This window comes from Falco biarmicus, chromosome 8 (genome assembly GCF_023638135.1).
Source record: "Falco biarmicus isolate bFalBia1 chromosome 8, bFalBia1.pri, whole genome shotgun sequence".
In the NCBI taxonomy this organism is placed as follows: Eukaryota; Metazoa; Chordata; class Aves; order Falconiformes; family Falconidae; genus Falco; species Falco biarmicus.
The window spans coordinates 22,379,687-22,394,686 of record NC_079295.1 but is presented as its reverse complement, the minus strand read 5'-3'; the positions used below and the strand labels follow the sequence as shown (position 1 = coordinate 22,394,686).

The following is a 15,000-nucleotide window of genomic DNA, read 5'->3' as shown; positions in this document are numbered from 1 at the left end:
AATGGCTGCAGAAGCATGGCCTTAGAATCTCTGAAGATCTGCACAATCCAGGCCTGGTATTAGAATAGGCCTGTAATCAGAATTGTACTGAAGTTGCTGTGCTGAAGTTAACAAGAAAGGTAGCCTTGAGCTATTCTTGAATCCTGAGACCAAGTAATTATGTTGTGCCAACAGGCCGTGGCTGTAACAAGATACAGCTGCTGGGAAAGCAGGTGCAGGGCCAAGAAAGATAGGGACCGGTATGGGAAAACAGGGAGTAACAAACTACAAGGCTGAAGCACAGCAACACAATTAGCTACATGGACAGAATGCTTATTTTAGTCATGATAATTAGGGGTGTGAGAACCGCGCATGTTTAGAAACTACTAACCAATTATATTTCTGCTTTACGAATATGCATGTGTATTGGTTCTATATAAGTAGTGTTAGAAACTAATAAAGTTGAGCAAGATGCATAACTCATATTGAGCGTCTTCTTGACTCCGGCGAACCCTTCTTTCAACAAATGCATACATATTTTACATCGGTATAATTTAGGTTTTGATAAACTGTCACCATAAGAATAGTGCAGGTATTGAGAACAACACAACTTCAGAAGACTGCAAGTCTAGAAGTGTACTGTATGGTATGTCACATACCTGGAATTCTGGATGGAATAATACCATGTACATCCCATGCAAACATTGGTATAAAAATGCAGAGGCCCCACTCCTTTAAAAGGAAGCTTTTAAAGCTGCACCTGGGGAAAAAAGAAGAAAAATTTGTCCTGAGGGTAAACATCATTCATTAATAAAAGGAAATATCCTGAAGCCAAGAACTTGCTACTAAACATACAAGCAGAATAGTTGACTAATTAAGAAATTATTTGCCAGCTATGTTTTAAGGTAGGAATTAGCAGGGAAAATGAAAGAATGACAATGTTTTGCTTACGGGAGGTGCACAATCCCAACCATAGTTAACATGTTTTTTCTTGCTAGAATTAGAATTTTTCTCAGTAAGATTTAGAGACTATGTGAGATTTATTATATCTATTTCAGTTAAACACCATATTATCTGTATTCCCTAAAGGGCAAAAAATTGCCTTTTCATTCCTTGCCTTAATCAAAATCTAAATATATCAGCGTAAGCATGGAAAAATAAAAGCGGCTGAAGAGAAAGAGACATCAATTCTTTCCCATTTTGAAAGATTATTTCTTAGCTGTAACTGTAACACAGATAGCAGTATCTGAGCTAGTTTCAGCTTAGGTAAGGATGATCAGCCATACAATACGTAGAGCTGCACTTCAGCCACCCTAGTTCTCCAATTCAGCACTAATTACTGGCGGCAAAGATGGAAAATAGAAAACAGGGTTAGAATCTGGGCAAATGGCCTCAGCATCCAGCTACATTGTGCTACCAGTCCCTCCTGTCTATTTAACTTTGAGCCAAAGTTTCACATTTCTGCACAATCCCCTCAGCATCCCTGGCTGTGACTGTCATAAATGGGCTGAGCTGCTAGGCACTTACAATGGAAAGGAGGACAGCAGTTAGCATTGAGTCCTCTTTGCATATAGGTGAAAAATGATGGGTCCACAGGAAAAAAAACCAAAAAGGTATATATTTCTGTGGAAAAGAGCTACTTGTTTAACATGTTCACTTGTAATCCAAAAGCTTTTTGAGGCTGTTTGAAGAACTAGGTGACAAGCTGCAATTACTGGTAAAAGAGATGGTCTTCAGGATCCATAGCCAGCTAGCTTAGATTCTGAAGGCATTATACTATGTGTCAGTCCTTGTTCTCTAACTATTACAGTCTTTGAAAGGATAGGTGTGACACACAAGCCTGGTAAAACTGTACAGCTTTCAGAGTGGTCTGCTTTTTTTGACATCCTCATGCTTGGCAATCTCACCAGCAACTGAGTAAATACCTTTCTGCTGCAGCAGTAACAGGAATCACTCATTATGAGCAGATTCATTTAAGTCTGAAATGGATCCTACACACATGGACTGCTATGATGATATTGAAAACATGATGTCCAGTACCAAAAGCTGCCTTGCCAGAGCAGATGTACGGAAGTATGGGGGTGAAAGGTGTGTGGTAATGATGGGGGAAGAGAGTGAACACAACTGGGCTGGTGTGTAGGGAAGTGTGTTGGGGTGAGAACAGTCCACTTCTGTACATGTGCAAGTATGGATGAGGATTTATGTGTGGAAATGGCTGTGGGGGTCTAACTAGGATGCATGTGCATAGCCTGGGGAGGAGTGGGTGGGTGTGAGAAGGGGGAGCCAGGATTGCTGTTCTTCCCCTTTCTCTTTGCCTCTGTCGGCTGGCCCCTCCTGACACACGACACCGATTCTCACAGGATCTTGCAGCCCAGCTTCTCTCTCCTTTCCTCACAGAGCATCCAGCACAGGGAGAGCAGCGCAGCAGCCAGTGAGCCCAGGGCAGCACCCTGCATCTCTGCAGCCTTTTGCTTAGGAACATCGAGGTAAGTACCCCTTGTCCTCTCTGTGTCTCTGGGCACCAGAATACCTGCCCTAAACTAGCAGGAGGTGAGAAACCCTGAAGACATGGCTGTGTTAGGGACTTCTGTGAGATGCTCAGTCCTGCCAGGTTTGTTCTTGCCACTGAGCTGCCCTTTTGCTACATGTTGTGCCTACCTGGGGAGAGCTTGCAGGGAGATGACAATGAAACCGAAGTGGAGCAGGACTGACTTGTTAGCCCTTGAGCAGCCTGTGAGCTCCAGGTATGCCTGCGAGCTCAGGACAAACAGGTCTGGTCCCTGCAGAAGGAAAAAGTCCTATCACTAGGTAGCTGCCAAGCCTGGGCTCAGCACTCCAGGCCCGCATGTTCCCAGGTTGCACAGCAGGTACATTCATGCCTGGACAGCACCCTCAGGCCATGACCGTTCCTCTGTAGGACTGCTGAGGACAGGGGTGCTGTGACAGCAAGAAGTATGCACGACCCTCAGTTCTTAAGTAGACCGAACAGAGAAAAACTCAGGTCTGCCTCTATACCTCCTTCTCTCCATGCCAGCTCTGGAAAACGCATGTTTTAAAAAAACACCCCTATGAATTACACTTGGGATTCACACTGCATCCACATGGGTACAGCCAAGGTTAAGGTTTCTGAGAAGTGCTGGTTGTACAAACACTACCAGGCAGTGAAAGAGAAGTATGTAAAATGTCTGTCTCCAGTTTGTCATGTGCTAGAATTACATGCAGTGTGCTTGAAAATTACTCCAATATGTCTCTGTTTATTATTTATTATACATTTTGGAGAAGATCTTACCAAAAGAAAACAAAATCAGCTCATTTTTAAGGTCTATATTTTAAAATACAGCTTGCTAAGCAGCCTGTTGGAGAAAAATTGAATAATGTTTTATTATCCTTCTACTGCTGTATTTCTGTATTATTATTTGTGTTGTTTAGGAAACAGAAACCAAACAAATGATGTTCTTCAGATTCTGGTGGCTTTTGTGGATACTTGAACACCATGAGTTTTTAGCAGAAAATCTCAGGGAAGAAAAAAAATATGGATTGAGAAGACCAAATCCTAAACACATTCTGTCAAATACTGTAGAAAAATATCCCAGACCAAGTGATCAAGGTGAATATTGTCATTTTAAAATGGGTGGGGAGATGTGTGTGTGTTCCTGATTCATTTATTTGGACTCTGGACTAACCTCATGTCCAGCCTCTGGAGTAACTCATGGCTAACTTGCACTCTAATATAGTGCTTATAATCCATGAGGCTTGCCACATCCTAATTTTCACATGCCTTATTTTTGCACTTTCATCTTTTTATTCCTGTCTTTTCCCTCACCTTTTGTATATCTCAGAAAAGGAGATTACCTCTAGGCTTTTTTATGATTTGGCTGATAGCCTGTTACTGTCACAACAATAGTAGCCCCTATAACTGTATTTCTATAAAAGTAATGTCATCAGTAGTTCAGAAAATTAATACTCTGCAGATCCTGCTTTTGGAAACTTTAATGCCACTGGATGTAAGGGTCAGTACCAGGGACAAAATCTAGCTCTGTCAGATCACATTCCAGTGTCTTATTCGCTAAGACTCATTTTTTCTGTAGTTGACTTCCATGTTCCCAGTCCTCATACTGGTAGGATATTCAGAAAAATCCCAGGCAAAAGGGCAGAATGAATGTATAAAACCACTACAACAGTCCTCATTTCATATTACATGGCATCACCTCACCTTCAGTTCCTTACACCTCAGGACATCTGTTCTGGAGCAAGTTCCTCAGTCTCTACACGCTCTATCTTCATGAGAGTCTCACATTTGTGATCACAGATGTTTTGATTTCCATAATTGCATTCCCACTTTTGAAGCCTCAAATACATGTAAGGGTAAGGGTAGAATGAGATACAGTATAAAATCACTCCACTCACCTATGGTACCTATTTATTCTAGATGAAGATTGCATTCTGGAGATTGCTTTTTTACTGGACAGCTCTGAAAGTGCTAAGGACTATAATCATGAACAGCAGAAAAAATTTGTACTGGAAACAGTGGACAGAATGAAAAGTCTGCAGCTTAGTTCTGGACGTACCCTTAGCTGGAGGATGGCCTTACTTCAGTACAGCAGCACTGTTTTCATAGAGCAAACTTTCCATGACTGGAAAGGTCCTGAGGCATTCAAATCCCACATTGCTCCCATCACCTACATAGGTCATGGCACCTACACAACTTATGCTATAACTAACCTCACACAACTCTACCTGACTGAAGGTACTCCAGGTAGTGTAAAAGTAGCTGTGTTCTTCACTGATGGAGTGGACCATCCAAGAAACCCAGATATTTTTGCAGCTACAGCTGATGCTAAACACCAAGGAATTGTATTTTTCATGATGGGAATGACCAGAGTGGCTGAGGAGGTTAGCAATGCTGCCAAGCTCCGGCTCCTGGCCAGCATCCCAGCATCCAGGTTTGTTTTCAACCTCCAGGAGAAAGAAACTATGGAAAAGGTTCTCAAAGAAATGGTATGTATGCTTTCTCATAATTTGAAATAGTTGTAGGAACATATGTAAAAAATGGTCTTATTTCCCATATTTCGAAATGCTTATGCTATTGAAGAAACCTGTACTTTGTACATGTTAAAGTGGCCCACTTATTAATGAGACCACTGTGCCAAAGTACAGGTTTCCTTTCTCTCCCCACCATTTAGATCTTGCCAGCCAAAATATTTGAAGTTGGAAACTGAATTAGGGACCTGTTGCGAAGTTATTTTTATCTCTGTTTGTCCTCCGAAGGAAGGTATTTTAAATCTCCTTTATTAAAAAAACCAACCAATTTTTGACATCCTAGTGCTTTCTTCTGTAGCAAGTGGGAATGTGACATTGCTTTTTGTACCAAAAAAGAGGCAGCTCTTGCAGTAGTAAATTTGTAGACCTTAATGGAGACAGGCCAATTTAGATAAAATCTGAATGTAGCCATAGACATCCTGATATTTCAGTGGAAAACCTGATCACAACAATCAAGGGGAAATGTGTAAACTGAGCTTGAAGTTTTGCTTGGGTACTTCTTTTCTGCATGTGAATTTATGAAAACCATTCCCTGCCAAGTATGGAGAACAGAGCCATCTTCTAATCTATTCATCTGGTGATGCAAGCTGTGGATGAAGTTCTGATGTAAGCATGCACAGAGATAGAAAAAAGAAATAGCAATAACAGCCAGGAGACTTCTGCAGTGAAACACACACCTGAATGATCTCATTCAAGTCTAGGGCATGTAGACAAGCTGGCCTTCCTGTGTGCCTGTCCCTCACTTCGAACAGCCTGCCACTCTGCATTGGTTTCCCCTCATATCACCCTTCCCATCTTCTCTGGTATTTCCATTGCTTTCTGTATCACAGTAAACACCTATCAAGTGACTAAACACACTTTATTTCACCTGTTCCAAACAGGCAACCATCCTCAGGTGCCTTCTTTTGAGAACACGGCTGCTGTCTGGTTTAAATAATGGATCTGGCATAATTGTATGTGCATACATGTGAATTTCAGAGATGTGTATTGCCTTGCTGCTCATCAACACATATATGGGCTCTCAAGAGATTACATCAGTTGTGAGAAGTGGGAGGAATGCATTTTATGTGGATGTTTAAGCTGTAAAGATCTTCTAAAAAATAACAGATATAATTTGATGACGATAACTTTGTGTGATCACTGTCAAAGTCAAATATTTTGTAGGGTGTTCTTACTGTTCTCATTTTGTGTGTGCCTAACAGTATGCATAGAAGAGCTTCTCAAGTGCAGAGTACGCATCACTCACTCCTACTGCTGCCATTTCCCACTTCGGAAACAGCGTAGTGTCTGGGTGTGTTGTTCCCATATACCTAGTTAACTATATTGTTTAGCTCTGTTTACCATTGTAATTTTAGCAAATTATGGCTGGACAAGGAGAGTCAGTGATTTGTGCAGTCTTACTACAATCTGTAATAAGAATTTAAATGATTTAAACTTTTTTGGAATGTGGAGATTGCTAGAATGTTTCTCAGAAATTAAAACTTAATTGTTAGTATGTTAATTGCATACTTCAATTAACTAGCTGGTGAAGCAATTTATTTTAACATCTTTCAGTGTCCTTCCTGCAGAGCTGGATTTAAGTTCCTAATGTTGTTTTGAATATCTGTCTTTACAGAAAGACCTGTCTGAGGAAGAGGTAAGTTTTTGGGGTTTTTTTCTGTACAGAACTACTACTTATTACAGACATTTACAATTATATGGAAACATAATTCAAGAAAATTGCTAGGAAGTTGGTTAAATATTGAGTTTAATGGAACTGCCTTCAAGTAAAACATGCTTTTGTATTTGCAGGACAGAGCTTTAATTTGCTATCCTAGTATCATTTACTTTCCCTCCTTATTTTCAAAGTTGAAAAAGAACAACGTGTGAGTATTCAGGTTAGCAAGAATTTGCTGATATGTCTTGGCACATCATTCAACAGACTCAGTAAGTAAGAAACATGACACAGGGCTTAATCGGGTGCAGTTATAGCCCTTAATGCTCTTCCCATGGAACAGAGTATAAAAAAGGAAAGGAACTCAAAGCTCCATCATTGCACTTTCCCAGTTTGTCCATACTGTGTCACCCAGACTGCAGGCATTAGTAGGTCTCACTGCCATTTTGGGGGAAATTAAGTTAGCTTTCCTTTTAAAGATGTTAGTCCTGCTTAAGGTACAGTTGTCTCAGGCAAAGACTGTTCTGATGAGCAGCTCAAGGAGACTGCTAAATAAGGGTCTGTAAAACTTGAAGAATTTTATTTTTCACTCATTTCCACTGGCATGTTGATTTTTCTCTGTCAAAATAAATCCTGAAGTAGTAAGACATTCAATGTTACCCTTGGAGGATATATTGTTACTAATTGGGATATTCAGATAAGCTTTATATTTAAAACCTTCACTTTTAGACATCTCCAAGCTGAGTGGAGGTTTAATAAATAATAAAACAAAAAAAACCCAACCCAATAGTCCTTATTCCTTCTCCAAAAATAACCCAGTATCTGTAATAATTTTATGTTATGTAATGGTTTAAAGTTTAAAAAAGATCCTAAAACTCACATAACTACATACCACAATGATGTCTGACGAGGACACATATTGGTAGAGATGACAGAAGAAAAAGAAAGATTAGAAACTATTATAATGGATTGCATTAATTGGATTAAAGTCTTCATCTATAACATTTTTTGTTTATAGATCACACTAGAGCTAAACTGTGATCTATCCTACGTATAGTGAAGTGGTCTTCACTAGTAGGATGAAGATGTTTTCTTACCTCATTGTCTTGGCTATCTCTACAGTGACTAGTGATTAAAACAAATTTGCAATGATAAACACAGCATATCAATAAACCAGCCTTGTGAAAAGCTTGGAGGTAAAGCCATTATCAAGATGATTGAAATTTCAAGAGTAGGAATGATAAGGATTTTTGAGTGGAGTATAGGAGGCCACATTCCTGACAAGTACTAAACTGACAGTTAAAAGATTTCCATAAAACATGTAAATATAACTGGCTTCTGGTCATTACTGGTATACTCAGACTAGCCATACAGTAACTTAAAAGTAATGTCCATGTGTTTTCTGTCTCTTCTTTTAAAATGTGCTGATTTGGACTATTTTCATTTAAAGTGTTCCCAGGCTGCTACATGTAACTGTGAGAAGGGGGAAAGAGGCCTTCCTGGCCCAGCTGTAAGTAGCTGTCATTTCTCAAATAACTGATATACAGTATAAATCCATATTTATTTCATTGTTGGATTTTTTTAGGAAATTATTTGAACCCAAATCCTGAGACAGCAGAAGTTCAAGGTTCAATATATAGTCCTCCAAAGTTATTTTGCATGCTAATGTCATACCAGAGAGACCTGAGAATGCCATGAGATGCTCCCTCTGAAAAAAAGAACAGTGTGATGTGGTGAGGCTCTCCTTTTAGCCACAGCAGTTTAAAGGGCAGGAAGGAGCAACTTTCCTGTGTGGAACAGTAATTCATCTCTTACCATCAGACACCATCTAACTAGCCCCAAATCAAACATTAATATCTGAAAAGCTCTCTAAAAGCAAGAGAGAGATCAAGAAGCTGAATCATTAGGAATAACTGAGATAACAGACTTGTAAAGAGGGTAAAATAGACCGGACTTCTTTCAGACTAGTCTGACGACTAGAACCCCTAACCAAATCTGGGGGATTGCTTCATACAAGGTTTGGTGATCCAGACTGCAGGGTTTAAGTTTTAAAAAAAACTCTTGGAGTTGAATGCTTTGAACTAAAGCACCATAGTATGTTATAGCCCTTACTTAAGGTGAAGGGACAGTGTCAAACAGAGCCCTAGACATCTGCCCATCCTTATCTTTTTCACCTGAACATCCTATACATACATAAACAGAAATACACACCAGTTTTATCCTGCACAGTAAATTGAAAATTTAGCCTCTTGTGTGCAGACAGCAGTTTTGTTTGGGTTATTATTCAATGCCTTTACTTGGAGAGTACAAGTAGCTCTTAAAAGCATACACCTCAAAGAGTTCAAAAGAAAACAAAACTTGGCACTTGGCAGGCTAGGTAGCCACAGAAACATCTGATCACCTCTTTTCTTCAGAGGAGACCTGAACAATTTCTGTTTACAACAGACGAAAAAGAAAAATGGCTGCCTATTGAGTTGGTCATGCTGCTCCCAGAAATTCAATTTCAAGGTTATAGAAAATGCAGATTTTAAAAAATGAATCTATAGGAAGCAAATACCCTAATTATATATAAAAGGTGTACATATTGTAAAATAAAATTATTTGACTAATGTATATTATAAGAATTGTATTTTGTTGTTTTCAGGGTAAAAAGGGTCGCACTGGGGATGATGGAGCTCCAGGCCTGAAAGGAGCAAAGGTGATGTGATTTTTCAGATTTAGGAGAAAGATTTGGTATTTCATTAATATGGAATGACTATCCTAATCATGCCCATGTACTTTCTACGTGTGAATTTCTTAAACTTCACCTACCCCTTTTACTGTAGTAAAGACTAAGATTCTTTACAAATTAAAATCATATCTAACGCATAAAATCATCAGAGTATAAAAAGAGGGATCTTGTATGCTTCCTGTATTACACTGAGATATCTATTCAGATAATCAGGTCAATACTATCTTCTTATGATTTCACTGATCTTGATGCTGGTTTATTCATAGGGGGAGCCAGGTCTTAATGGAATCCCAGGACGAGATGGAATAGAGGTAAAAAAAGATTTTTTTCCTTTCTTCTCCAATGAGCAGTGTTCGTTCAAGGCAAAAACACCGTTTTGTTTGTTGTGTTTGTTTGTTTGTTTGTTTGTTTGTTTTTAATTATAATAGCAGATTTCATATCTGGTTTACCACCTAATGATTCATTAACACTAGAAGAACTGAAAACATTATCATTCCTTAAAGAAAGGGAATAATTCCTTCTAAGAGTGATCTAGAAAATACTCTCTAATAATACATAGTCCCTCTTAAAAGTGTGAAAAGCTCTGGTATGATAATCTAAGAACATTACAGAAATTGACACTCCACTTGCATCTTTATGGGTTAGTTTAAACTTTCCACTTGGCAAATAAAGGATCCAGTGTGTAATAGCAATGAAAAAGCTTAATGAAATATGTATAGGAAGTAACAGCAGGGTCAGGCTCTTAGTGCTTAACTCTGAATTCATTCACATATGACTCACTCTGTATTTTCTTATTTATTCAGTACATCCTTTTTAGTTAGTGACTTTTTTCATGCTTTCTTACTTTAGGGTGTTTCTCACTAAGATGGAAATACGAACTCTAGTTGATCTGCTTTTACATCATCAAAATCCCAGTCAAAAATGACAGTTTCATGAGATTTGTTCACACATACAACAGCATCTACCATGACCGTAGATGCAGTTTTCAGAGTCATATTGCCATGTTTATCAGAGATCACCTTTTCTACCTAATTGTTCATTATAGTCTGAAATGCTGTTTTTCTAGAGAGAGTAGAATGTGAATAGTGCCAATACTCACATTCTTACATTTGGGTTATATATCCTCACAACCTGCTTTGCTTTTTTATTTTCCCAGGGGAAATCTGGATATAAAGGAGAGAAGGTACTACTTTTAGTCAGAACTTCTGCTTACATATAGATATTTGATGTTATTATTATTTATTATGTATAGTACTATATTCCTTATAAATACTAGTAATGAACAATAACATCATTTTACCAACTGCTGCACAAGCTCTAATAGATGTGTCCCTTCCCAAATTATCTTAAGGCACAATTGCTGTAATATGTCATGAATAGAATAACATTTAGGTTTTCAATCAAAGCACCCAAAGAATAAGGATGATATGTGCAATGCACCTCATAAATATGTATTCCTGTTCTGTTCTAGGGTGAAAGAGGTGAATGTGGAATCCCAGGCATAAAAGGAGACAGAGTAAGTACCCACAAAGTTGTTACGCTTTCAGGAAACATCGTTAAAAAACAGAAAAAAACCATAGTGATACATTTAAAGCAAATATTAAATCTAAGGCTGAGGGAAATTTAACAACTCACCATTTTAAAAATGAAGTGATCAAGGATACCACTTTCAGTAACTTTCTCAGCTCCTGTATTTTCATGTGATTCCTCTCAAGGCCCAAGCCTAAGTCTGTTTATAACAATGGTAAAACTCTTTATCTGACTTTAACAGAGGCAGAAGGCTTAAAACAGTAAGCAAAGGAAATGAGAGGTGAAAATGAACTCAAGGTTTCTAATACCAATCTTCAAGGTTTGGTGTGTAATTGCTGTGAATATTTTAAATTAAATAAAGAGTTTAATCCTGGATTACTAGTCCTTGATAATTAACTCTGTTCATTCTTACTCTGTATTCTGATTACCACAGTCCATTTAAAAAATATTCATTCAATACTTGCTGGCTAATGAGTTTCTCTTGGTTTTATTTTTATTTTAATATAAAGATATCTAAATAAGATACTGTCATGGTTTAACCCCAGCTGGCAATGAAGTACCACACAACTGCTCATTCACTCCCCATTACCCACCAGTGGGATGGGGAGGAGAATCAGGAAAAAGGAAATACTCACGGGTTGAGATTAAGAGGAATTTAAGATTTTAATTTAAATAAAATAAAATATAATAATAAAACCAATAATAACAATAGCAATTGTAATAAGGGGGGGGGGGGGGGGCACATGGGAATAAAACCCAAAAGGAAAAAAAACCCCAAGTGATGCACAGTACAACCGCTCACCACCCGCTGACTGATGCCCAGCTAGTCCCCGAGCACTGATCAGCCTGCCCCAGCCAACTCCCCCCAGTTTATATACTGAGCATGACGTTCCATGGTATGCAATATCCCTTCGCTAGTTGGGGTCAGCTGTCCTGGCTGTGTCCCCTCCCGATTTCTTGTGCCCCTCTAGCCCCTCTGCTGGCAGGGCCTGAGAAACTGAAAAGTCTTTGATTTAGTATAAACATTACTTAAAACAATACGTAAAACATCAGTGTGTTATCAACATTATTCTCATACTAAATACAAAACACAGCACTGCACCAGCTACTGAGAAGAAAATTAACTCTATCCCAGCCAAAACCAGGACAGATACCTTAGCAAAAAGTTACTTAGAAGTCTTTTTTACAAAATCTACACATAAATGTATCCTTCTTTCACTTGCCTTTCAGGGTCCTGAAGGTCCGGTAGGCCCCAGAGGAACAAGAGGGCTACAGGTAAAAAAAAACCCAAACAAACAAACACCAAAACTGTAAAAACAACAGTACCTGGTTTCCTGGGAGCAAAACCTCTGAAATAATATCATACCACAACTGCCATGGAATCTTTGAGTCACTGAGTTCAAGGCATCCAAAATCTATCTCTTAAACAGCAAAACTAACAAGAATTTGGAGGAGCAGTCTACACAAATAAATCACCCTTATAATTGATTCAGTCTCAAAGATCACAGCAAATACGGTTCCATAAAAACCAAAACCACTCATTTCCCATTCAGTGTCTTAACTATTTCATTGTCTCACAGAAGTATATGTAAACACTTCAGTCTCTTTTCATCCCAATACTCCTGGACTGAAGGCCAAGAAACTTAGCTGTTTCAAATGATAGCTGTTTCAGGAAATCTTGACTGCAGATTGCCTTTAACTGTATTCAGATAAAGGGAGAGCCAAGTTCTGTCCCGCAACTACCAGTCCCAGCTCCAACTGAATTAAGTAGCTGAATCTATACATGCATGAGAAAGAAAAGCTTCAGTTCTGAAATGTTTGTAACTCATATTTTCATGCAGACTACAGCAAATCAGAGATTGTTTTTCAAGCTACCATTGTTCTGAAAGCCTAAAAATCTCATTAAAACCACTCCTGTTTTAATAGGGTCCACAAGGACAATCCGGAGATCAAGGGCCTGAAGGCCTGCAAGGATCAAAGGCAAGAACTGCATTATTTCTTCTATTTCTTAATGTTAAAAGGTATTATTACAGCCTCACAACAATGCTTTTATCTTTATACCCCATACCCTTTGTGTAGGAGATACAGTTTAATGTGACATTGCTAGCAAATCATATACTCTTTGTACTCTACAGGGTTCCTAAGAAAGGCCTTCATTTGCTCTTTGTATTAGATTCAGGTCCAAATCACACTCCAGTCTTTTCTCACAAACAGTTAAAATTATGGCAGCATCACAGAGTATCACTTAGCAGCAGTAAGCATTGCATTTCTTCAGTTTTCAGTTTATTTTTTTTCTCCCCCTAAGTGCCAAGCAGGAATTCTGTTTGGGATCTCAAACAAACTCTTCTCTTGAAACTGTACATTCTCAGGAAGAATTCTATATCTCAAAATTAGTAGTCCCACTGTTTACTGATGCTCAGCAGAAGATACCTTGAAGTCACAAGGATGAGTAAAGTTCAGGAAACAGGCTTGCAGTGGTGCAATGGGCCCTCTGAAGGTGGGCCACAGAAGTCACCCAGTGTTTCACTGCAAGATACAGTCCCCTCTGTAAACATAAAATATTGTTTGTTTGTTTGTTTGAAAAATATGATTTACATTTATTAAATCTTTAAGATTTGCTGGGTTTTCTTCTCACTCCATTGTAAATTCCAGGTATACTGATATTTATTCTGTGGTTCTGTGATGAATTGACATCATTGTAGTCTAATGGAAGATGTAAATACCACTGGGTGTTATAGACAATATGGGAACTGTTTTAACTTCATTAAGGCCACAGTTACACTTTGCTTCTCAGAAAATCCTTAAACTGAATAATTCAGCCAAGGGTAATGGGTTCTTGAAAGGAATACTGTGGAGAAAAACTTGTAAATAAGTTTATGAAGGACAGTATCTCTTTTGATATCTCCTTTGCACCACATTTAGAGTGCCTGCTGGCCAACAGTGAGGCACAGAGCTTTTGAGTGTCAAAACTCTTATATCCCACATGAAACAAAACATTTTAAGCAGAATTGTTTCTTTTTCATTCTTTGAAAAGGGTGAAAGAGGTCTCCCTGGGCCACCTGGCTTGCCTGGAGAGACTGGAATAGGACTGCCAGGTCCAAAGGTACAAGCACCTCTCATCTTCTATATGATATGTATTATAGGATAAGAACGAAGACTGAAACAGCTGAGATAATATACTTGCTGGTACATGAGAAACTTCAAGTCTCTAAATGATGTTTTTATGGTACTGGAAAGGTATTTTGTGTGTTGATCAAAACTGTTTGGAGGTAAAAAAAAAAAAAAAGAAGTACATTTTAAGTATGTACTTTAAAGAACTTTTTTACAGTAGTTCTTACAGTTGTCTTAACTCAATCCAAGCAGTGTAAGGCTAAAAAAAAATGCATACCTAGTCTTAAACAAAAATTATCCTGTGAAAAACAGGCTTGTTGGTTTGGATAACTGGCATAAAGAAAACAGAAGCACTATGATAGAAATGCTGACTTCTTGGAAAAGGACAATAAGTGATACATAGTGTAGTAGGAATATGATGGGAATAATTAACCATTTAGGTTCAAGATTGCCTTCTCTCAAATGCAGAACTGGGGCTATCCCCTAATGCTGTGGCACTGCGCCAGTTCAGTGCCTGTTGGGCCCTGCATGCTGTATGACTGGGGACACTCACATTTTCTCTGCCATTCCTGTATTCTCCTACATCAAGTATTTCAAGCACAGAATGTCTGATGAGTTGTTATATGCTGCACACATACAAATCCCTAAATCAGGCATTTTCAAAATGCATCTTTGTTTGAAGGGTGACACCGGTTTGACAGGAAGACCAGGCCCTGTAGGCCCACCTGGAGTTGGTGAGCCAGGACTTATGGTATGTCTATTTTTTATTTGGTGAGAGGGAAGCAGGACAGAAAGGAAAAATTCTCAGTGCTTCCCTGTAAAAAAGGATATGTGTGTGTTAAATGATACCATCTCTTTTCTTTCTTCCACTAGTTCTCTCTCATATATACTATATTGTCTGACTTTCATTTCCCTCAATAAAATGGAAATGTTTCCAATTCCTTAACTTTTCTAA

General features: G+C 38.6%; 1 protein-coding gene across 1 annotated transcript in view; it reads left to right on the top strand.

Moving 5' to 3' along the window:
- Positions 1-3,426: 3,426 nt before the first annotated feature.
- Positions 3,427-15,000, top strand: part of LOC130153782 (collagen alpha-1(XXVIII) chain-like) — a 34,260-nt gene continuing 22,686 nt past the window's right edge. The window contains exons 1-12 of the mRNA XM_056349096.1: positions 3,427-3,586; positions 4,409-4,977; positions 6,635-6,655; positions 8,124-8,183; positions 9,318-9,371; positions 9,671-9,715; positions 10,561-10,587; positions 10,876-10,920; positions 12,165-12,209; positions 12,861-12,914; positions 13,969-14,037; positions 14,728-14,796. Of these exons, the coding sequence (XP_056205071.1) occupies positions 3,427-3,586; positions 4,409-4,977; positions 6,635-6,655; positions 8,124-8,183; positions 9,318-9,371; positions 9,671-9,715; positions 10,561-10,587; positions 10,876-10,920; positions 12,165-12,209; positions 12,861-12,914; positions 13,969-14,037; positions 14,728-14,796 (1,218 nt within the window). The remainder of the gene's footprint in view (positions 3,587-4,408; positions 4,978-6,634; positions 6,656-8,123; positions 8,184-9,317; positions 9,372-9,670; positions 9,716-10,560; positions 10,588-10,875; positions 10,921-12,164; positions 12,210-12,860; positions 12,915-13,968; positions 14,038-14,727; positions 14,797-15,000) is intronic.